Source organism: Phyllosticta capitalensis (assembly GCF_038381095.1).
Source record: "Phyllosticta capitalensis strain CBS 128856 chromosome Unknown BKA78scaffold_3, whole genome shotgun sequence".
Lineage (NCBI taxonomy): Eukaryota > Fungi > Ascomycota > Dothideomycetes > Botryosphaeriales > Phyllostictaceae > Phyllosticta > Phyllosticta capitalensis.
Genome location: NW_027117441.1, coordinates 2,224,726 through 2,245,176, shown reverse-complemented (window position 1 = coordinate 2,245,176; position 20,451 = coordinate 2,224,726). Strand labels below are relative to the sequence as shown.

Here is a 20,451-nt window from a genome sequence, read left to right as displayed (position 1 = left end):
AGTCTGGTAATACCATCATGATATCCTGTGGGGATACTAAACACTTCACGTCATTTTCAAAAAGGACATTTGCCCCAGGCGCATTGGCCTAGCTATTCGCCGTCTCAATGGACTTGGACTACTCAAAACCAAAACTCCACTCTCCAGCGCAAGTCTTGGGTATCATGGCCGGTCAATGACCCCCAAACGCCAAAAATTTTGATCCAAATCCCGTAGAGAAATCCCATGCTTTGCCACTCCCGATCATGCAGGCAACGTTCCCGTGCTCACATACTTCAGGACGTTGTCCAGCTTCAGCATGGGCTTTGCTGGAGCAACCGCTTCTCCCTTATCGGCCGAGCCCGAGGTTTCTACGCCGTCCATGACGCCTTCAACTTCCTCCTCTTCCTCTTCATCATCTTCCTCGTCCTCGTCGTCATCTTCGGCCGTCAAAATTTCTCTTCCAATGTTTCCGCCGGCGGGTCCTGCCCAATCCCAGAGTTGTTCCAGTTGATCGCCTGTGAGACCACCGTCACCCGGTAGCTTCGAGTCCTCGTTGACTTCTCCGTCAGGCCCAGCAGCATGCTTGACTCCATCTGCGATCCAATCTTCGACCCATGGCTCGAGTTTCTTCCGGGTCAATTGTGTGGCCATGATCTCATGAGACGGGCCGGGAAATGTAGGAAGCGGGTAGGCATGAGCGCGGTTCAGGAGTTCCTTGTTGTCATCGAAGACGCCGAGAAGGGCTATCAGACGGCCGTTGATGATGTTGGATCGGTGGGATATGGTCTGCCATGGCGGGGGCTGGGCATCCCAAGAGTGCTGCATCTGAGCAATCTTGAGAACCTCAATGGCGCCGTTGAGGTGCTGTAGGCGCTGGGCGAGCAAGTCTAGAGCGCGGGTTTCGTCCTGTGGGGCGCGTGCAGTTGGGGCTGGCGCGGACATGGCGAGATCGGCTGAGCTGGTGTGACGGAGAGCGATGAAAAGGTCCGATGGAAGGTGGATTTTGGGTTTATAAAGAGGTCGCCGGATCCACCATGTATCGGTAGTTTTTCGGTGAGTGGTCTGAGTACAAATGCGCCTTCGTCTGGCGGGCCGTGGTAAAGGATGGAACTGTCAATGATGGTGTTGCTCTCTCGAACCCAAGGTCAGTCGCGGATGGCGCGTCAAGCAGTGCGCACCTTCTTGCGGGGACGCGAGTCAGTAGCGGCGTCGGCCCGCACAAAAGTGCCTCGCGCGCGCCCTGTGACGCATACGCAGGCGCTGCTCGACCAAAGGAATGCGTTGGGCAAAACATCCACCCAGCAACGTTTCTACTCGCCCTCGACCCTTCTGCTCGCCTCCAACTATCCGGAAGCGCTAAAAGACTCCATGGCGTCCGAGTCCAGAACCAATGGCACCAAAACGCCAACCACGCCAACGCCAAAGGTCAGCGGCTTTTCCCTGACCGAGTACACGGCAAACCCGTCGCCAGAACGCGCCCAAACTCCTAATGGAACACCGAAATTCAATGTCCCCGAGCACTTTCTCCTGCCCAATGGAACACCTGATGTATGACCTCTTTCCAAGCGCAATGACTGCGCGCAATCCAGTCAAGATGCGAGACTCTGACTGCCGAGCAGTACTTGCGACTCATCCTCACCTCTCGCGTCTACGAGGTCGTCGAAGAGACCCCCTTGACCCATGCCATCAATCTTAGCAATAGGCTCGAGTCGAGAGTCCTGTTGAAGCGCGAGGACCTCCAGCCAGTCTTTAGCTTCAAGCTGCGCGGCGCTTACAACAAAATGGCACACTTGGACAAATCGCAGAGCTTCAAGGGCGTCGTTGCTTGCTCGGCTGGTGAGAGAATCATTCTCTGGAACCAGGGCGATTGCTGACATTTGGCAGGAAACCATGCTCAAGGCGTTGCGTACTCCGCGCGCAAGCTCAAAATCCCCGCGACCATCGTCATGCCCTCGGGCACTCCCGACATCAAGCACAAGAACGTTTCGAGACTGGGTGGCCATGTCGTATTGCACGGCCCCGACTTTGATTCCGCAAAGGAGGAAGCACACAGGATAGAGAAGCAGCACGGCTTGGTTTCCATTGCACCTTTTGACGACCCGTACGTCATTGCTGGTCAGGGAACCATTGGCATGGAGATTCTCAGGCAAACGAACCTGCAGGAACTCGAAGCTATCTTCTGCTGTGTTGGCGGCGGTGGCCTCATTGCGGGCATTGGTGTCTACATCAAGCGGATAGCGCCTCACGTCAAGATCATCGGTGTCGAGACCCACGACGCCAACGCCATGGTCCAGTCGCTCAAGGAGGGCAAGCGCGTGTTCCTGAATGATGTCGGCCTGTTTGCAGATGGTGCAGCAGTCAAGACAGTTGGCGAAGAGACTTTCCGCATCTGCCAGGAGGTCGTGGACGACGTTATTCAAGTGTCGACTGACGAAACCTGCGCCGCCATCAAGGACGTCTTCGAGGACACGAGGTCCATTGTCGAACCTGCAGGCGCGCTGGCCTTGGCTGGTCTCAAAAAGTACGTGGCCAACAACCCGTCACCGAATGCCAACCGGGGTCTTGTTGCTATTTCTTCTGGCGCCAACATGAACTTTGACCGGTTGCGCTTCGTCGCCGAGCGTGCTGCTCTTGGTGAGCGCAAGGAGGCCCTCCTCTCAGTCACCATCCCCGAACGCCCTGGAGCCTTTGCCAGCCTCATCAAGGCTGTTCATCCCATGGCCTGTACCGAATTCGCCTACAGATACGCAACTCCCACCAAGGCCAACGTGCTCATTGGTGTTTCTCTTACCCCCGCCAACCGCGCCCAAGACTTGGCAGATCTTTTGAGCCGTCTCGAGAAGGATGGCATGCAGGCCCAGGATCTCTCTGGAGACGAGGTGGCCAAGAGTCACATTCGATACCTCGTTGGTGGACGTTCTGGCGTTGCCGATGAGCGCCTCTACACTTTCGAGTTCCCTGAAAGGCAAGGAGCTCTCCACAAGTTCCTCACTGTCTTGCAGCCAGACCTCAACATCTCGCTTTTCCACTACCGGAACCACGGCGGTGATGTTGCAAAGATTCTGGCGGCTATCCAATGCCCGCCAGGCAAGGAAGGAGAACTCAGGGAGTTCTTGCAGCGCACTGGCTACCCTTTCAAGGAGGAGACCGAAAACCCGGTTTACCAAATGTTCCTGAGGGAATGATTGGATGAACTTTGCTGTATTTCTTGATGTCGGAAACCTTTATGATCCTTGGGCGTGATTGCATGGCTTACTTTTGGAAGCTAGGTTTGATGAGAGGTACAGACCACGGGCGCCAAATACCACAAAGCGATAGAAGTGAAGATACCAGCTCTTTCTACTGGACGATTCGATGATCAAACTTGCCAATGGCAGAATGACACTGGGCTGTTATGATTTTGAACAGTGCGAGCAGTGGCTTATTTAATGGAATGATTCAGTTCGCGGTTCCAGCTGGAGAGGAGTCAAGGAGGGGCGAACTCTCTGGAGGTGAGATGACGTCGAGTGGCGGGGCCGAGCTCTCATCACCGGTCGACCAGCAACAATCTTTCAATTTTTTGCCTGCGTAATCATGTTGGAGCCGCATAGCCGTGGTGGGTCCAGCATCAATGCTTAACCACTCAAGCTTTCCCAAGCTTTTTTGCATCGACGGAATAGGCAACCCGAGATCTTCGCCGTTATTCCCGTGCTCGGCTCCACTCCACTCGAACACAGGGACTGCTCTCCTTCCCGATGTTAATTCACGTCATTCCCACACTAATCTGCAGAGCTAGTGTCGTGTGCCAGGTGCCGTTGCTGACGAAATGGCGGTGGTAGAAACATCTCCATGTGGAGTTGACTGCGGAGCTTGGGGTAAGCGTCTCCACCAAAACAACGGTCAGTTGGTCCCCCAGACCAGTGGTTGGCCTGGTGCAACGAGATAGGGTCTTTGGTCGGTCATGAGGACTTTTCGCCTCTTCTTTTTGCCGCGCGTCTCCCTTTCGGCGCTCGAAATCTTTCCTCAGCTCCTTCCCACGCTGCTCTGTTCCGTTCCAGTGGAGGCATCATCACCATGAGCATGGAAAAGAACGACCTAAGCGCGGACCGTCCTGACGTGGCGAAATTGGAAAAAGATGTCGATTCAAAACGCTCCAAAAAGTCATCCAGCTCTGGTGTTCTTGACCCAGATTCCCCTTCCGGCCTCAAAGGCTCAGCAACAGAAGCAAAGACTTTGCTCTCTGAGGAGCAGGCTCTCGAGCGGGCAAAGCAAGACCCAAACGACACTGAACCGATTTACATCACCTACGGAATCGACGACCATGACAATCCAAGGAATTGGCCCAAGTGGAAGAAGTGGTACATTACATGTTTTGCAAGCTTCCTAAATGTTCTCACGTCTGTTACCAATGACCAATTTTCACGGCTACTCATGCTCACATCTTGTCCAGCTGTCTCTGTGCAGGTGGCATATCCTCCGGGGCCGAAGACATTGCCGACGAGTTCAATGTGTCCAGCGAAATCACGACTCTCTGCCTCTCCTTGTACATTCTCGGCTTCGCCATTGGACCAGTATTGCTCGCTCCTCTGTCCGAATACTATGGTCGTAATCCGATCTACATCATATCATGGTTTCTCCTCGTCATATTCCAGATTCCCTTGGCTCTGGCACCAAACATTGGGACCATACTCGTCTGCCGATTCATTGCGGGATTCTTCGGTAGTGCGCCCTTGACGAACACTGGTGGAACAGTCAGTGACTTGTGGGCGAGGAATGACTGTGGTAAACCAATGGCCATTTACGGGTTGAGTTCCACGTTTGGACCGCCCCTTGCACTGGTCATAAGCGGATACGTTGCTCTCGAGAAAGGCTGGAGATGGGTCTTCTGGGTCGCCATGATCATTAGTGGAGGGTTCTGGGTTTTCTTTGTGGTAAGACACTTGCCATTGTACTTTGACAGACTCCAGAGTCCTGACTGCAACAGCTACTCGTTCCCGAAACGCGACACTCGATCATCCTCGAGCGGAAGACGGCGCGCCTGCGCAAGCGCCTTCGTAAAGAAGGTCTAGACACAGCAGCATCCAGTGTCCGCGAGGCCAACTCGGACGAAAAGAAGAGCCTGCACACGCTCTTCGCCATCACGCTGACGCGGCCGCTGCGTTTCCTCTTCTCTGAGCCCATCACCTTCTGTGCCGCTGCCTACAACGGCTTCATCTACGGGATTGTGTACCTCTTTAACGAGGCATTTCCGCTCGTCTTTGGACCGACGGGACATGGCTTCAACTCGGGACAATGGGGTCTTGCGTTTCTCGGGCTGTGCGTGGGGTCGCTACTCGGCGCGGTGCTGCACCCGCTGCAGGAGCGGTACTATTTGAGAAAAGTGAGGGAGAATGACGGCAAAGGATGCCCGGAAGCGCGCATGTGGATGGCGCGGTTTGGGACGTTTTTGCTGCCCATTTCGTTGTTTTGGTTTGCGTGGACGAGCTACAAGAGCGTGCAGTGAGTAGTGCCCTTTTTCGAATCTCCAGGGGGGAAACTCCGCGACTGACTCTTGTGCGCAGCTGGATCGTGCCAATCATCGGCTCAGTCTTTTTTGGCGCCGGCATCTACATCATCATCCTCGCGGTGCTCAACTACGTCGTCGACAGCTACCAGACGTACAGTGCGTCGGCACTCGCGGGAGTCATCTTGGTTCGCAACATTGTACGCCCAGCCCCTCGTCCCGGATGAAAAACACTTTATTCTAGCGAGATACTAACAAACCGACGACAGGTTGGCGCCGGCTTTCCGCTCTTCGCCAAGCAGATGTACCAGACGCTGGGCTTGGAATGGGCCAGCTCTCTGCTCGCGTTCTTGAGTCTGCTTATGATACCCATCCCGTTTGTTTTCTTCTACAAGGGCGAAGCGATTCGGTTGAGGTCGCCTTGGGCAAGGGAGCACTTTGCTCAGGATGAGGACAAGCCGCATTGAGGACTGTCTGTGGCGTGTCTGGAGGTGGCTCTAATAGCAGCAGCCATCAACAAATAGATATATTTGCACACAGAATGTAGATTCTTCATCACAGCATGAGAGAGTCTAGGCATTATGCAATGTGATGGTTGATTCTTCCGTTTAGTTATCTGAAGTCCTCATCGGATGTACGTGGGGCACTTATGGCGTCGCACTGACCCACAGTCCGGATCACATGGAGTTTTTTCATTTAATTTTGCATTCCTTTTCGCAACAAGATTGAGATGGATTGATAGATAAGCAGGCACTAAGACTGAGCTCATTTTGACTGTGAAAGAGTGGAAAACGAGTGGACAGCCAAAAACGCAGGCATCACGCTAATACTGCGCGAGAGAATTGGGCTGATATACTGCTCTTCCAAAGAGACCGATGGAAAGTGATTCGCACTCCTCTACTATTCATCAACACAGTCAATATGTGCCCGAGCGCTCTTACAAAGGGGACTTGAAGTATTCTACCGCTTGTTTGTAGCACATGATATCTCCTTGCAATCAACAAACAGGAGGAGCTCATGAGCTCAAAGACTTGCCAAATTTGAAACTCTAAGGCTGAGTACGAACTACGAAGTCATAGCGTCCATATTATCAACAATTCCCCTGGTGCCGGTGGGGACTTTCAGATTGCCCTTGAACAAATTCTGAACGCTCCTTGTGCCGATCAGAGTGCGCAAATTCTCTTTAAACTTTTAAGTATCAAGACTTTAAGACTCCCTGTAATTACTAGAGTGCCAGAGTACCGTTATTTTGATAACTAACAACCTTTGAGCGCTCCCCAGCGTTTATCGTTTTGGACTAGATGCTAGAGTATTACTGATCAGATCATCCTGCAGCCAAGCACGAGAATGCCTTCCTCTTTCTCTTGACTTGAGGCTCTTAACTTGCGGCTGTAGCAAAGCCTTCCGAAATGTTCCTTTTCCGCACTCTCTGCGTGTAGCCTCAAGATACAAACGATGAATTAGCTGCTCATTCGAGAGCGAGAATTTTTAAAATTCTCAAGGGCAACCAAACTTGTATCTCTTCTCCTCATGCATACCCGCAGCGGAAGTGATCCACCTCACTCGTCCGTTGATGACGCGAGTCCAGACCAATCACGATAGCAGAGGTGCGGATGCACGGACGAGATGGTTGAAGTGAGGTTGAGATAGGCTCGGGATTTTTTACCCTATTTAACCCCGCCGACCGCTGTGTTTCAAACTGTCTTTCAAAAAAAGAATGGCCAATAACGCATGCAGCTGTTCGAACCCGAAAGACACGAGAAGACCAATCCTGGCTGCTCGGCTTGTTGATATCGAAGGAAAAGTGTGAGGGACTTGGGCGCCCCCAAAAACTCTCTACATTTTGGCAGACGCTAAGGCGTCTAGGCCAGGGCCTCTCGCAAGCCTCACGTTTTGCGGTGGAACGAGTATGTCCGTATACGTGTTGATTTGTTCCAGAAGAGCTAAACGATGCGCTGAAACGGCAACTGCTGTCTGCATGAGGATTTCCTGCACAGTGTCATCGGTAGCAACCTTCTCGGCCGGTTCCAGGGCTTGGGTTCTAGTCCGTTGCGGAACGTCTCGTTCGGAATATTGCGAGTTGGGGTGCCCGTACAACATCATCAGTCGACTCGAAGGATCTTCCTGCAAGTTGGCGGCATCGACTGCCCCCTGGTGATCTTGGATCAAAAATCCGCATGTGCAACCCATCGGAAATCTCGAGATTCGGATACGATAACAAAGCGCCCTTTTCGGTATCGCTGCTTATTTCGTGTTATTTACAACTGGATCAGGGCAAGTGGTTCCAGATTTCCGAAGCACTGTTTTACCGCCGAGGCCTGCGTCACAACGCCAGATTCAACTCCTGACAGACCGAACAAGAACGCCAAACCTCCCGGAATCCAGGTATTTCAAGACAAATGTTGGACAAGTAAATGATTGGAGATTGAGAGCTCCCGCGGCTGTGATGTTGACGGGAGTTGGGTACCATCTTAGTTCCGCTTCCACATGAGGTCCTTGGCAGCTGCCAAAACACCCTTCTGTTCAGTGCTTTCAACCACACTCTTCGTCTCGGACGCTTCCGATTGCTGGCTCTCGGCCTCTTTCCCCGTCGCACCGGCTTCACCGGCCTCGGCCTCTTTCTTTTCTTTCAGCATGGCACGCCTCCTCTCCCGCCTTGCCTTGAGCATCTTCTCCTCCTCATCACGAGCTTCAAGCTCGCGCAACCAAGCATCTCTCTTAGCTTGTCTTTGCTTCTCGGACTGAAGCTTGTCAAACTCCTTCCTCTTGTCCCTGTCTTCCTTCCAGTACAGGCCACCGACGGCCATTGCAGCGATTGTAAAACCTTGGGCGTAGATGCGGCGACGGAACATGATGTTGGTTCGTGCGTGGTCGCCGGCTCTCATGCTGCGAGTGGCGCCAACCAAGGCCCAAGTGGTGAGAGCCATGCCGAGCGGAATGAGCGGATCCTCCTTGAGGCGACGGGAAAACTTCTGCCATCGACTCTCCGAAAAGAAATCCCTGTTGCACTGTCAGAAAGGCAAAGTACTTGCAACTGCATGCTTACTCATTGCCGTCAAAAGACGACGGAAGTGGTGCGCCGCTCATGATAGTCGGTAAATGACGCAATGCGCGAAGATTGGCTGAATTGTTTTAGATGGAAGCAAGCATGCAAGGGAGTGCAAGTTCGTCCGGGGTTGCTGCTGGGAAAATGCGAGTTCAATGGGGCTGTCAGAGGAGAGGTCGAATGTGAAAGTAGGATCATTCATGAAGCGCGGCTTGCGCTTGCTGTCGTCACCATTTGCTCGGATCATCGTCGGGTAAGAGGCGTCGGCGGAGGTCTTGGCCGGGCTAGCGGCCCGCAGTCGGCGCGGCGTCCCGCTGTACGCAACCACAGGTCCAACATCATTCTCCAGCCTAGCTGTTTGCTCGTCGCAAAAGCCCATGCTAACGGCCGCCAAACCCCCATCTGGACACCAGGACATGATCTCATGAGCATGTGCATTCTGAGAACCCCGTTCACGATATGAACGATGAGACGTCCCCGTCAACCGCAGACCGGGCATTAGAGCAATCCGACTCCACGGGCTCGGATCTTGAAAGGAGAGCCTCCGCTCAGGCATCAACAGATGAGATCAGTGCGGAACAAGATGAGACGGTACCTGCATCTGAGCAAAAGAAAAAGATCAAATCCGAGAGGATAGCCTACCTGGACGACCTGCTGCGATCTCTGGATATCCTGATATACGCAGAGATATCTGTCATCTACTACTTGGAGTATGTTCCTGTATCTCTAGGCTATTGCCGCATCTTGCTACAGACCCTGATGCTGACTTTCTTCGCATTAGCTGCTCGTTCCTGCGGTTCTTCCTCCGCGCCTTCATCCAATTGCTCTGGCTCACGCCCAAACCTGACATCCTGCCGGACATGCCAACCAACCGTCCCTACATTTACCCAATCTGCGGCTCCAACTTGATATGCCTCTTGGCTCACCTATGGTTCACTGCACCGTCGGCTGGCGAGGCTACAAGAGGCTATTTGCACGGCGGCTTGCTCATCGACTGGATCGGTCAACATGGACAGGCGTCCAAGCTGCGGTTAACTCTGTTGGACTTTCTCACCTTTGCTCTGCAACTTATAATGCTTTCGGCCACACTGAAGCTGCAAAGAGTCAAGAAAAAAGGAGAACCAATTAGGCGAGGGAGTACGAGCGCGAATGCGAGTGCGAGTATAGCAGATGTGGAGTCCCTGTCATCGTCCGCCGGCCAGGATGTGGACTCAGAAGAGCGTGGAGTGTTGAGGCGCTCGTCTACAGCGTCTAATCTTCAGGATGTGGTGCCCAACGAAAGGGATCAACTTTTGGGCAACGAGGAGGCTCCTGGTACCGACCCTCAAGCAGTTTTGGACACCCTGAGCTCTGGACAGGCTTTGATTGCAGAACTTTTCGTAGCCGACACTGTTCGAGAGCAATTTGAAGTTGCCTTTACTGGAGAAATACCCTCGAGGGAAACGCTTCTGGGCAGCCGAGATAGGCGCCTCCGGCTCATGGCTGCCAGGCTCAGGCAGAGGAGAGCTGCATTCAACACGAGAATTGGCGGTGGCTGAGTGCAGAAGAGTTGATGCTCTATCAATACATCGGATGCGGCTCAAATACACTGTAGCCGCTGAGCCAATCTCGTGATCTTCGTTCAATCAGCTCTCGAGATACCGGCATCGAGGGATATCCTGAGTGGGGTCAAGCCAATCGTGCAAAACCTTCCTCAGCAGGTTGCATATGCGCCTGGTGGTTCCGTTGGAGCGACTATTTTTGTGGAATTTGGCGCAGAGGCCCGTCCTATTTGGCTGGCTGAGCCAATACTTTAAACCTTGCCGCTTGAGCTTCAAGCACTTTCGCAATTCTGCCAGAGCTTTACCCAGAGGTACACACTAAACAATATGGCATACCAAGCTTTGGATAAGGGAATCGGGCGAGATTACCGAGCTTGGCGATTCCTACTCCGAATTCGGACTGCCGCAAACTCTGTGCCGGTGGAAAGAAGAGTGCTTGGGTATCAGTATTTGCGGAATTCTCAAGGAATCCTACAAACAAAAGAGCCACAATGACATTCTTTCTCAGAGACTACACTGTGTGATCTGCAATCGCTCAGAAAGGCAGGAAGTCCAGGCCAAGAGATGACGATCGGTTCCGCAAAGTATCTCCCTTAGGCATCCATCGCCAGAGCGAAGCGTCGGAAGGGTCACATCGCAGTATCTGCTTCTTCAACACGCCTCGCGTCGTGAGCATGGGCCTTTGAGCGCAGGATCCTGGCACTCCAAACAATCACGCGATGGTTTCAACTCGATTGGGGGCCAGCAGCAATCGACGCTGGACTGCTGGCTCTCCAGACCAGAGCGGAGGAAAACACCACTCACGTCACAGTTGTGAGCTGGGCCTGGGGATCCGTTGCGCCTCCGTGCACTGGCTGCTCCACTCTCGCACCCTGTCGTATTACATCATTGCCCTTTGGCACCTGCCCCCAAGTCCAACCATGTGCGCATCACGGTGGGGAAGGCCGGGGATGGCTGGCCTCAACTCGGGCATCGGACGGGAACTCCACTTCTGCACGAAAGAAGTGCTCGATCTAGGTAACACCTGTTCTCTCACCCAACGCTAGCAAGAGTTTGATACCATTGGCCCTTTGGAATTTCCACGGAGAGGAGGCTTTGGTTGGTCAGCGTGACGGCACAGATTCAAAAGCCACAGAAGCATTAGCAGGACGTTTTTGACCCACGAGCAGATTTTCCGCCGAGCCTAATTGTACCACGAGCCGCCCAACATAATCCACATTTTCCCGGGCTCGCATCCAATCATCACCTTGTCATCGTGATGACCAGTTGATTTTTTTGTTTTTGCTCTTTTGCTCTTCCCTGTCGAACACCAACACCTGCAAGACGGGCACCAATGGTGATCACAGACGGCGCAAGTCGAATCGCATATTGTACTATTTCAGCTGATGCACGCCATTCACATTAGTGCCGTAGCAGCTGCTGCACCTGTCATGGAGCTGTCTCACCTAGTAAGAGAAAGCTAGAGGAATGCGCAGTGATCCGATGACAGCCTATCAAACTTTTGCTTGTCTCCTTCGCACTACCCGCTCTGCAATTTCCCGCGTCATGATGGAGCGCGGCCATGACGAAAGATGTCTACATTGGAAAGGGCCAAGCATCGATTGTCGAAAACAGGTTCTGCCAGTTATCAAATGCCTGTGTCGCTCGTTGTGATCCCTACGATCATGTTGATTTGTTTGGCAGGATGAACTTCACGCAATTGCCTGAAAAATGCTGGCTGTTCTTTCAAGGCACGAGTCGTGCTCTCCTAATCAAGGACGTAGCTCGACAGGGATCGAGTACGTGACATGACAGACGTGACGCACGTGTGCAGTGCCCTGCATCCATCCGCTGTCAACCACTTCGTTGGCACTGCTGCTGACGGCAGCCCGCTTAGTCAAAAGAGTCCGCGACGGGACGGGACGACATGGGGTAAATACGAGGTGCCCAATTTCGAGGCTGGAATATCGGCCAAGAGCGTACATCCAATCTCTTTCCGTGATGTTTTTCTTGGACGCTTTTGGAAGCGACTTCGGGTGTCGTCTCCCACTTTCGCGCTACCAGCGGATATGAAGCAGCTGGAAAAGAGCACCCGACTTGGATTGATTGATCATATAAAGTCCTTCTCCAAGAAGCCTCGATAACCCTGCTGGACTCCCGCTGCGCACCGTCTCGAACAACTTCGAGAAGGGGAGGTTTAATCTGGAAACGACAAATCAGTTTTATTACCTGGACTTACGCGCATTGATTGGCCCAGGTTATTCGAAATTCGAATGAATCGGCTAAATCTGATTGGCATGGTAGCAGAATTCGGATGCCGCAATGAACCAAAATGATCACCAACCGGCCCGCCTGAGCAGCACCTTGAGCTTGCTGGAAGCTTCACACGAACAACAACGAGACGAGACACCACTCTACCAACCACATGTGCCAGCAGTCAGTCTTCTTGGAAGCCCTAGCACAAAAAGAACTGGCGGCAGCCCTAGACCAGGAGAGGGAGGGGTGAGGGAGGGTGTTCGCGCATGGGTAAGTGGTCATGGACACGCGCGCCATTCGGCTTGATCAGTGTCGGGGCGGCTGGGATTCCCCAGACTGCCGCGATCGCTGTCCCCAAACCCTTTTGCCAAACCACGCAACATCACCCCACAATCGGGCCCGTCAACGACAGCATGAACTGATCTTTTCGACTTGATCGGGAGCTCTCCCAGCCGACATCGTGATGGCGTGCGCCTCTAACTGGACGGGATTGCTTGCTTCTTTTGCACCAAGTAAGTCCCAAGCATTTCCATCCTAGGACAAGCAAACCATCTCCCCCCCTCCACCGCAAAGCCAGCTCATCCCGTCACGCCCTGACCCGTATTTTGCCTTTCGGCCCCTTAATAACCTTGTTGTTCCTTTCTCGCTTAGTGCCCCTGGCTGCTGGTCCAAGGCTTGGGTAACGTGTGGCTGGCTGGCCGGCCGCCGACGTGCGTTGGTCTGACATGTGCCAACCACCATCACGGGTAGTGGCAAGCATCACGCGCTCACCTTCTCTGCCGTCTCTCTCCTTTACGAGCGGGTTGCTCATGTCACAGCGTTCCGGCCTATTTCGGCAGTTCCGCACCGGTTCGCGATTGCATTGCGGAGAAGTGTTGCCTGAGGATTGGGGGTGGAGTTGTAAGGCATTCTTGCTCCGCCAAGTCAAGGAAGTGGTAGAGATGCGGCCTCTTTTGATGGCATTCAGCTGTACATCGATCAGTGGACGACATCAACAAAGTCGTGTGCGAAGGATCAAGACAGCCATCCACGGCAAGTCAACTTTCAAATGTGCCCGACGACACTCGACGCGAAAAAATGAATGCGCTGACCTCCTGACGCCCTATATCCAAGACCAACACCAAGCACTACCAATCCACGATCAACCCTTGACTCCAAACAACATCCTCTTCACTCCGCCCCCTCGATGACATGTCTTCTCCCTCCCTGCCATGCTCCTCACAACCAACCCCCCTGCGCGTAACAGCAAAGCCAACCCAAGGCCAAAACATGATAGGACGAGCCCAACAAAAACACCGCGGCGCACATCAAACGAATAAAAGTCTTGACCTGCGAGTGGAACCAAACACCTGCCCGTCGCGCCCCCTTAGTAACGCGGGCTCCTCCACCTCCGCCATAACCCCAGCTCGACCACCGCCCTTACTAACCCTGCCTGCCTGCGCTGCACTGCACTGCGGTGCCTCAGCTTCTGCTCTCTCCCCTTTCCATTCCACCTTGCAGGGCCTGGCCAGGCTAGGCTAGGCCAGGCTGCCCGTCGTTGTCGTCCTCCGTGGCTTTTTGTCCTCGGCGTCGGGTTGCTGCTGGCCCCCTCCTCCCCAAAATGGGGGGGGGGGGGGGGGGGGGCGTGCGCGTGTGCTCCTTGGCCGAAAGCGGCAGGCGAGCCCGCGTAGCTTGCATCTTCTGTTTAATAGTCTTTGTTCGAGCCGGTCGACCAATCACCCGATTTTTAGTTTCTGGTGAATAGGTAGAACAAGCCTTTTACCACTTCTTGGGGGGGCTGCTTAATGCTGCCTGGGTGGGCACTGTGGCTTCTCGCGTGGCTTTGCGAGAATGCGAGGCTCTCTCGGGTGGCTAGCCTCGGGACCTGATACACTGTTCGCCTGGTTCACGATGGGGGTTTTCCTTTTGTCAGTGCAAGAGAGAGAGAGACGATCTTTGCCCCGACTGGAACGACGAAAACGTTCGGGCATAAAGACAAGACGTCTGTTGTGGAGTAAATCAACAAATCGGGTTGGGGAGTGAGGGATAAACCGGAGGAGAGGACGGTGCGTCCTGGCATTCGGTACCGCTGTCAACGCACTTGTCGAATGCGAAACGACCCGGCTGACGTGCAGGACGGCAGAGACTTGAGGCGGGAGAACTTGGAGAGTCGGACGGAGGAAATGCCAATTGAGGATGGTCGTCTCCAATCGGGTTTGTAGTAGCATGTCCCTATCTTTTTTCCGAAGCACTGAGTACGGAGGATGTGTAGGTAGGATGCATATGGCTATAAGTCAATGGAATAGGAAGTGGGGACCAAACTGAAGACCAAAAGAAGAACAGTGAACAGTGGGCATGACTTCCATTGGCAGACGGGATGTTGAAATGCACGGAACTTACACCTTACTGCTGACGCGGCTCCTAGTTTGTGCTTGCTTGATGCATGGTGGTGATGCTTCTTGGTTCGTCTAATTTCCTGAAAGTGATATTGTGACGTATGACGCCAAGTCAGTCAAGTCTTAGCAATACTCCTGTAATAAAGGGAAGAACATTCGGCGTCTGTCAACGCACATGAGCGGATGATGCTGAGCATTTCGACAAGAGGCGAGTGTGGAGTAGACCTACTTTAAGGTTAGTGGAAGGAAAGATATTAGAGTCAGCAATCCAGCCACTTCAATGTAGAGCTTTTCTAGGTTGCCGGAAGAGAATCGCTTCAGAGCCGAGCGCAAGCGTCTGTACTGCTTGAAAGATGCCCAATTACACGCTGTGTAGGTATTACCTGCATGCGGCGAAGTGATAGACGCAAACATAGGTATAGGGTGCTGTGTGGGGGAGCACGCGTAGGGATGCATCCAGTACAGTAAACACAGCAAACATCCCGACGGACTGGCTCATCAGCAACAAGCTTCACTTCGCCCCAACGGGAGCAAGTTAGGCTGAAAGGGAAACACAAGTCCCGGCAGCTGGGCTGCTCTCTGGATCCGTCGTCGGCACCGGCAAGAGCCTCTTAACCGACCGACAAGATGGTGTTTGCCAGTGACAATCGGCATTTACTAATGCCACGGTATGTAGGCAGGTAAGCAGGAGAGGCCCAGGCCAGCAATGACCAAGTGAGCGGATATGCTTTGAGATCGCTGGCTCGGCAGGGGCGGGCAGTGGAGCCTCGAAGCTAAAAGATCGAGTACAAACCGTTGCGCCAATGACTGAAGCGGGGGCGGGATTCTGGAGCGGTTCGGTGCGTAGCGGCGCAAGGAGCCGGAGGACTTGACTGGAGAACGCAACATGGATGTGTTGATGGGATAAGAGTAGAATCAGGTATGAGACATGAGAATGTCATGCACACGCGTCGAATTCCGCTTGGTGTCGCCCCGTCCACTTGAAACACAAATGCGGTAGGGATAAGGATAGTTTTCGGATTGTATGCCTCGTTGCTCACTAGGTATTTGAATTTCGTGAGCCGCCGAATGTACTGTACCTGCGCGTAGAAATGTGCCAGCCATCAGTAAGCAGGAACATACCTGCGTTTCGCAAAGGATGCCGTAAAGATTCAACACAGATTGGAACCGAAAACTCCGTCAGCGGCATTGAAGATTTCATGACAAGCTTTTCCGCCGCCGACCTAGATAGATTGCTGTCTTTCTTTCGGCAATTGCACAAAAAGTCAAGCGCAGCGCTGATATCAGATGACTCCACGTGCATTCGTCACAAGGGGCCGAAGAGCTTGGTTGCCGTCTGCGGGGATAAGTCGTTGTCGTAGTGGTGGTGCGGAACGAAGTAGGTCGAGTTTATTCGCACTGCCGACCCGATCCGGCCTTCGATGGAGGATGAATTTCCTCGTCAGGCACAGTAAACGACGGTGCGATGGACCGTTGGCTTGTTCCCTGTTATTACTCTGAGGTGCTGGTCGCCGAGCATCCAGGCCCCGGTCCGAGCAAAAGCCAACCTTGCTACCCTGTCACCCTGCTGCATTCCCGTTGATCATGGAGCCGCACGTCCATCACTCTTCATCTCCAGAGCCGGCCAAGTGTCGAGCGCTGGTTCCAAGACACCATTGGAAGAAGTTGACAGGAAACCAGATGACCAATTCTTCAGTCAGAGAGCGCATCGTGGATAGAACAACGGCTTTGCAGGCGACCGTGGCCATTGTCCTCAACCTATGTAAATCTCAAGTGCATCGGCCGAGTCAGTGCGGGACCCTTCGGGACTTCGCTGGAGAGTCTGTTGAACGCGTAAGGCGTATTACGATTGCCCTGATGATTGCTGGCCTCAGCTCTCGACGAGCAGAACAGGGCGATGATGGCCCCTTGTTGTTGGCTGTTTTTGCTCCAATGTTGTTTTCCTCACGAGCGCTAGCTAGTCAGATAAGCTTATTGAAAGAGAGCTCAGGCATTCGCTAGGCGTCCACACTCAGAACAGGGGAGGTCGCACATGTTCAAGGGCGGGACAAAGGACCAGGGGGGTCGAAGAAGTGTGCCTGACTAGATGGTGGTGAATGCCCAGTGTGGTTGTGCGCAGGAACAGGCGACGAAGCAGCACCAGAAGCGGCGCATGGCAGGGAAGTGTCAGGTACTCTGAATGGTGTCGTTGTAGTGGAGTCTGGCTAGGTTTTGTGCCCTGTGCGCCGGACGACCGCGTGCCTGAAGCTACCGGTTCAGCAAGCTTCCCGGCACCCCTTCTTTCGTCGTGGGATGCATGCCCAAGTTTGATGAGAAAAGTGACGTAACGATTGACAATCTCTCGTGTCGAGCCGAAGGCAAGAGGCACTGAAATTCGGTGTTTGGCGGCAGTGAGCATCGCGGGCGTATTTTGCTCAACATTGCGTCAGTGCGTGGAAAGCCTCACTGGTATTTTTGGCGTGAGGTGTGCTGTGGAGTGTGGACCAGATGCTACTTTTGGAGCAGCGATTCTGTGGCGTTCAAGATCTGGCTGCCAATGTGTAGATCCTTCTTTCGCTTCCACCTAGGCCTGCCTTCTGTACTGCAGTAGGCCAAGCTGCGCCAGCCCATTGTTTTGCTTGCTCATGCCAGCTGCCTCGACAGCTGGGAAAAAGTAAATTGAAGGTTGCTTCGCTGTCGCCGCCCAGAGGCCGGGGTCGCTGTGGGGCAAACAGGGGAAGTCTGCAGCGTGATAAAGCGCTTGGTTAGACGACGATATGGAACTCCCTCGAGCGTGGAGCGAAGGACACTTTCGAGCTGGACTATCCTCCAATAGAAACCAGACCCTGCTAACAGAAGCCGCGCAATATCATCAAAAGCTGCACATCCAGACGTTTGGTAAATCTCCAAAACTGCACTTTCGCCTCAATTGGAATTGAGTGTCGAGCAACTCCACCATGACCGTTAGCGGTCGGCGGAAATGGTCGCAATAGATGTGATGATGTCAGAGGCCTGGTATCAAGAGAGCGTTTAAATATTATCTGACAACATCAGCTCAAAAGACAAATTCCACGTTGCTCTTCCGCTGGGAATTACAACTACCGTGAACCAACTACAACATTCTTCTTCAAATTGGTGTATCGCGAGATTTTGAAAGCTCTAAAACAAGGACATGGCATTAGAAAACTTTGGTGCAGAGTGCCAAGAGCGTAGAAAAGTGCAAGTAAATGGCTATTATGAGAAGAAGACTCGTTCAAAACTGACTATCCGGGGTATAGTGCTGATTCATAAAAAGTGCGGACGAAGCGAAGGTGCATACTGTGCTTGAAAACACAGTACAGATCCGCGGTAAAAGGGGTATTGTGAAAACCATGACGCTCGGCAATCAATCGAGGGTATCAAAACCGAATCAAGAGAACGTCGAAAGACTCTTTGTGTAAAGGAGAGAACAAATTAGGGTTAGAAAGGGGTTTGGAGGCATGCTTCGCTTCTTCTTTTTCTCTCCTCCTCGTGGACAGACACCAACCGCATGGCGCGGTAGGGTAATTTTGGTGCACACTGGCCGTAAATCACGATCGTGTCCTTCTAAATCATCCGAGTTGAGCGCCCCTCCCTTTTGCTCATGATTTTTCAGTCCGTTCCGGTAAAGCCTTTGGCAACATTGCTTTCCGACCTAGCAGCGATCCGCGTGTCCGCTGCCCGCGAGTATGTCTATTCGAAGTTCCAATGCGACATGTGGTTTCGTAGTAGATGTCAAATACTTTCGTATTGTCATCGGGTGTCGTGGTGATTTGAGACGATCAGAGCGGGCCCGGGGGCGGCGGAGGACCACGCGCGCCAGGATGTGGCTGGGGAGGCCAGCTCCTCTCAGCGCGTTCGGGCCCTTGAGGCGGAGGATAGAGAGCTTGAGGGGCGGCTGGCTGGAATGGTTGGGGTACCGCGACTGGCGGTATGGACCGAGTTGAAGGATGCGACTGGGGCGCAGGTTGAGCGGGGGGCAAAGGAGCATAAGACGTCGGGGGGTAGCCCATTGGAGGCTGTGGTTGGGGACCTGGCGCAGCGTGCGGCGGTGGTAGGTATGAGCTTGTTCGCCTCCGTACGTTACGCTCAGGTTCTGCGCGCTGTTCGCTACGTTGCTCAGTAGGCGGATAACTCGAGTACGCAATGCTCGGTGTGCTTCCAGCAGAGGTACTCCCGTGGCCAGACGAACCACCACCGGTGCTGCCCTGTGTCTGCATAGACATGCGTCGCAGTCGAGGAGACGGGGGTCGTGGAAAGTGGCGATCACCACCAGGAGCTTGGTACACTAGCTGCGCTAGATAATCTCGCTCACGTCTGTAAAACTCGACGTCCTCGTTTGCCTCCCGCACCTGTTGTTCCAACCGCGATATAGTTGTTGACGCTTCTTTCTCTTTCTCTTTTCGCCTCGCACGGAATCGCGCAGAAGCACCGGCGTTGCGCTTTCGTTTCTCGTCTGCGACCTTGGAGGCAGCCTGAACGTCGACGGGTATTTGAACGTGGCCTTGATTGGTCTCCAGCGTCAGTAGTTGGTAGTTGCTCTGTCCGGTGGACCCAACTGGTATGCCATAAGACCGCTCCGAGTCCTGTGTCGAGGGTGACTGGGCTTGTGCGCTCGAAGGTGCCGAAGGAAAAGGAGCTTGAGAGGGACGCCCTGGTTCCATGAATGGAGAACTTTGACCACCCTGCGAGTGTATGCCGCCTGGGCTCGCACTTGCAGAAGGCGGTTGTGGGGGCTGTGAAACCCCAGCGCTTGTCCTGCGAGAATGCGACTGAGGAATTGGAGGAGTCGGCATGGCTGAAGGAGGGGGGAAGCTGAACCCAGTTCGCTGAATTGCCGGGGGTGTCGGAAGAGGGGGATGCAACGAAGTTGGCGCGTCTGTTCTGTACTCCTGAGCTCCTGGGGAAAGAAATGGAGTCTCCTGGGCGTTAATTGTTCCAGTGGGAGGTCGAATCATTCCCAAGCTTTGGGTACGGTACAGTGGAGATCGTGGGCTCAGAACCCGTCTCTGCTGGCCAACGGCCGCTGCCATGGACGGAGCCCGGCGCACATCCATGCTGCTGTGAGTACCTTGTTGACTGAAGTAATCGGCCGAAGGAGCGGTAGCCCGTTCGACTGGCGATGGGGATTCCATTTGGGAGGCTGACCGTCTGTGGCCTCTGGGTTCTCTGCTCTCCTGGGAAGGGTTCAATATCGAATGCACCCCCAATGATCTTGGAGTTCGACCTTCCGAATGAGGTGGCGTAGGCTCATAAGGCGGCTGGATTGGCGGGAGAGCAGGACCTCGGGCGTCCGGAGGCTCAAACAAGCTGCCACCAGACGCGCTCGACGTTGCTAAGGCGGGGCGGGCTGGATTTTGGCGCGCGGGCGCCGTGGCGTACCGACTTGGAGCATCGTGAAGTCGGCTGGACGAAGGACCTGACCCGGTGCCATACTGCTGTGACATCAGGTCCTTGTCGTCGGGGCGGTTTGCGCCTCGATATCCCGACCATGAGGGGTCCCTTCCCCGGCGATCCAGCTGGCGTATGTCGACAGAGTCGTGATAGCGAGCTCGGGTGGGAGAACTGTGGAGTGGGCCAAAAGGCGAAGATGAGGAATTTGGAAACTGGTGCCGGTAGGGACTGTGGTGGTGGTGGTGATGGGTGTAGTGAACGGCGAGGTCGGGGGCAGCCAGATTGACGGTGGCGGCGAGGTCGTACGTATGGCACGGCCTCGAGGGGATAAAAAAAAAATACAGCAGAGTGTCGTGACGATCGGGCGGCGGGAGATGGGAAGCAGGCAATCAAATGCCC

General features: G+C 53.8%; 8 protein-coding genes across 8 annotated transcripts; 4 read left to right on the top strand and 4 right to left on the bottom strand.

The window, feature by feature from the left end:
- Positions 1–104: 104 nt before the first annotated feature.
- On the bottom strand, positions 105–1,131 carry BKA78DRAFT_104137 (mediator complex, subunit Med8). Its single transcript, XM_066882131.1, has one exon. It carries the CDS (start codon positions 922–924, stop codon positions 244–246), a length of 681 nt encoding a protein of 226 aa, XP_066746845.1. The 5' UTR covers positions 925–1,131; the 3' UTR covers positions 105–243.
- A 219-nt stretch (positions 1,132–1,350) lies between these two features.
- Positions 1,351–3,167, top strand: BKA78DRAFT_248254 (threonine dehydratase catabolic; the record flags this gene model as incomplete). Its single annotated transcript, XM_066884373.1, has 3 exons — positions 1,351–1,530; positions 1,602–1,818; positions 1,867–3,167. 3 exons carry the CDS (start codon positions 1,351–1,353, stop codon positions 3,165–3,167), a joined length of 1,698 nt encoding a protein of 565 aa, XP_066746844.1.
- Positions 3,168–4,041: 874 nt separating this feature from the next.
- BKA78DRAFT_247457 (major facilitator superfamily domain-containing protein) lies at positions 4,042–5,931 on the top strand (the record flags this gene model as incomplete). Its single annotated transcript, XM_066884301.1, has 5 exons — positions 4,042–4,358; positions 4,412–4,892; positions 4,946–5,460; positions 5,523–5,664; positions 5,734–5,931. The coding sequence occupies 5 exons, from the start codon at positions 4,042–4,044 to the stop codon at positions 5,929–5,931; spliced, it is 1,653 nt and encodes a 550-aa protein (XP_066746843.1).
- Positions 5,932–7,794: 1,863 nt separating this feature from the next.
- BKA78DRAFT_104099 (altered inheritance of mitochondria protein 31, mitochondrial) lies at positions 7,795–8,737 on the bottom strand. The gene is made up of 3 exons (XM_066882130.1): positions 8,511–8,737; positions 8,080–8,464; positions 7,795–8,043 (listed from the first exon to the last, which is right to left on the bottom strand). Exons 1-3 carry the CDS (start codon positions 8,549–8,551, stop codon positions 7,936–7,938), a joined length of 534 nt encoding a protein of 177 aa, XP_066746842.1. The 5' UTR covers positions 8,552–8,737; the 3' UTR covers positions 7,795–7,935.
- Positions 8,738–8,840: 103 nt separating this feature from the next.
- BKA78DRAFT_104073 (uncharacterized protein) lies at positions 8,841–10,213 on the top strand. Its single transcript, XM_066882129.1, has 2 exons — positions 8,841–9,220; positions 9,292–10,213. The coding sequence occupies exons 1-2, from the start codon at positions 8,970–8,972 to the stop codon at positions 10,046–10,048; spliced, it is 1,008 nt and encodes a 335-aa protein (XP_066746841.1). The 5' UTR covers positions 8,841–8,969; the 3' UTR covers positions 10,049–10,213.
- A 2,857-nt stretch (positions 10,214–13,070) lies between these two features.
- On the bottom strand, positions 13,071–13,318 carry BKA78DRAFT_309704 (uncharacterized protein). The gene has a single exon (XM_066888057.1). It carries the CDS (start codon positions 13,276–13,278, stop codon positions 13,114–13,116), a length of 165 nt encoding a protein of 54 aa, XP_066746840.1. The 5' UTR covers positions 13,279–13,318; the 3' UTR covers positions 13,071–13,113.
- Positions 13,319–15,565: 2,247 nt separating this feature from the next.
- BKA78DRAFT_309699 (uncharacterized protein) lies at positions 15,566–16,258 on the top strand. Its single transcript, XM_066888056.1, has 2 exons — positions 15,566–15,700; positions 15,784–16,258. Exon 2 carries the CDS (start codon positions 15,949–15,951, stop codon positions 16,159–16,161), a length of 213 nt encoding a protein of 70 aa, XP_066746839.1. The 5' UTR covers positions 15,566–15,700; positions 15,784–15,948; the 3' UTR covers positions 16,162–16,258.
- Positions 16,259–18,440: 2,182 nt separating this feature from the next.
- BKA78DRAFT_293920 (uncharacterized protein) lies at positions 18,441–20,105 on the bottom strand (the record flags this gene model as incomplete). Its single annotated transcript, XM_066886269.1, has 1 exon — positions 18,441–20,105. The coding sequence occupies one exon, from the start codon at positions 20,103–20,105 to the stop codon at positions 18,441–18,443; it is 1,665 nt and encodes a 554-aa protein (XP_066746838.1).
- Positions 20,106–20,451: the final 346 nt, after the last annotated feature.